A 1,107-nucleotide genomic window follows, 5' to 3' on the forward strand; every position below is an offset into this window, starting at 1 on the left:
AGGAGCCAGCTCGGTGTGACTGAACCTCAATAAAGGGCTGAGGTGGTTGTTCATCCTCCTCGGTCTTGTTTTGCCCCAGGGGTCTCTGGGGCAAATTTGCCTCCCCTCACCTGGCTGGGAGGTGACCACACTGTCCCCACTCCCAGTGCAGGGCCTGCACCATCACGCTACCACAGCCATCCTTCCTTGGCTGGGCTGGGCAAGGAGGGAAGAGATGGCACTGTGGCGGGAGCACTCCTGGCAGAGCCCTGCCATGCTGCAGGGGCCACTTTTATTAGAGGGAAGCGATAAATTACCAGGTGGGAGCAGGGAAGACGAGGTGAGGGGCCCTAAACATCCAGGGCAGCTATCACAGCTTGGGTGAAATCCAGGGACGTGGCGTAGCCCCCCATGTCCGCCGTACGCACCTGCAAGGAGAGGGGAGCATTAGGGAGGAGGGAGGGGGTCCCTGCAGCATGGCAGGGACTCCCTGGTCCTAGGCTGGGTGCTGTGGCTGCAGGACCAGGGCACCCTGTAGCCCTTTGCAGCCCCTGCTGGGCCTGTCCCTAAGGCCCTGTGGAGGAGGAGACTTGCTGGAGGGAGGAAGCCCCCTGCCCCAGGCCGAGCTTCTGTGCGCCCCATCTGTCAGGCTGCCCACAAGTGCTGGCTCCAGCTCCCTTGGCTCAGTGGAGTGTCACAGCATAGCCCCACAGCAGGAGGGGGCTGCGAGCTGCAGGCCCCACTGCCAATGCCAGGGGCAGGAACTGAAGCAGCAGAGGATTCCCCAGGCTCACCTTCCCCACCAGGCTGGTGGGGCAGGAGGAATGCTGAGCCCTGTGCTCTCTGCCAGCCCAGCTTCTGGCCCCAGCCAAAGAGCTCCTGGCAGCTGCCCTACAGCCTGCCGCAGCTGGAGCTGCACTGGTGCAGTGCAGGGGCACAGCCAAGCGGGGAACAGCACCTGGGCCGGGCAGGGCTGGAGGGAAGTGCTGGACCCTTTATTTGCAAACACAAAGCACAGCAGTAACAATGCGTCCCAGTCGCTCTCTCACGCACACAGCTCTGGCCGAGCCACAGAGCCTCCATGGTCCCAAGGGCTTCTGCAGCCCAGCCCCACACGAGCCACGGGGG

At 63.6% G+C, this 1,107-nt stretch overlaps 1 protein-coding gene across 1 annotated transcript in view; it reads right to left on the minus strand.

The window, feature by feature from the left end:
• Nucleotides 1-245: 245 nt before the first annotated feature.
• IDH3B (isocitrate dehydrogenase 3 (NAD+) beta) overlaps nucleotides 246-1,107 on the minus strand; it is a gene marked incomplete at its 5' end in the record, with an annotated part of 6,795 nt that continues 5,933 nt past the window's right edge. The window contains one exon of the mRNA XM_010285072.1: nucleotides 246-407. Within this exon, the coding sequence (XP_010283374.1) occupies nucleotides 330-407 (78 nt within the window). The remainder of the gene's footprint in view (nucleotides 408-1,107) is intronic.

Source organism: Phaethon lepturus, unplaced genomic scaffold (genome assembly GCF_000687285.1).
Source record: "Phaethon lepturus isolate BGI_N335 unplaced genomic scaffold, ASM68728v1 scaffold33354, whole genome shotgun sequence".
Taxonomy (NCBI): Eukaryota; Metazoa; Chordata; class Aves; order Phaethontiformes; family Phaethontidae; genus Phaethon; species Phaethon lepturus.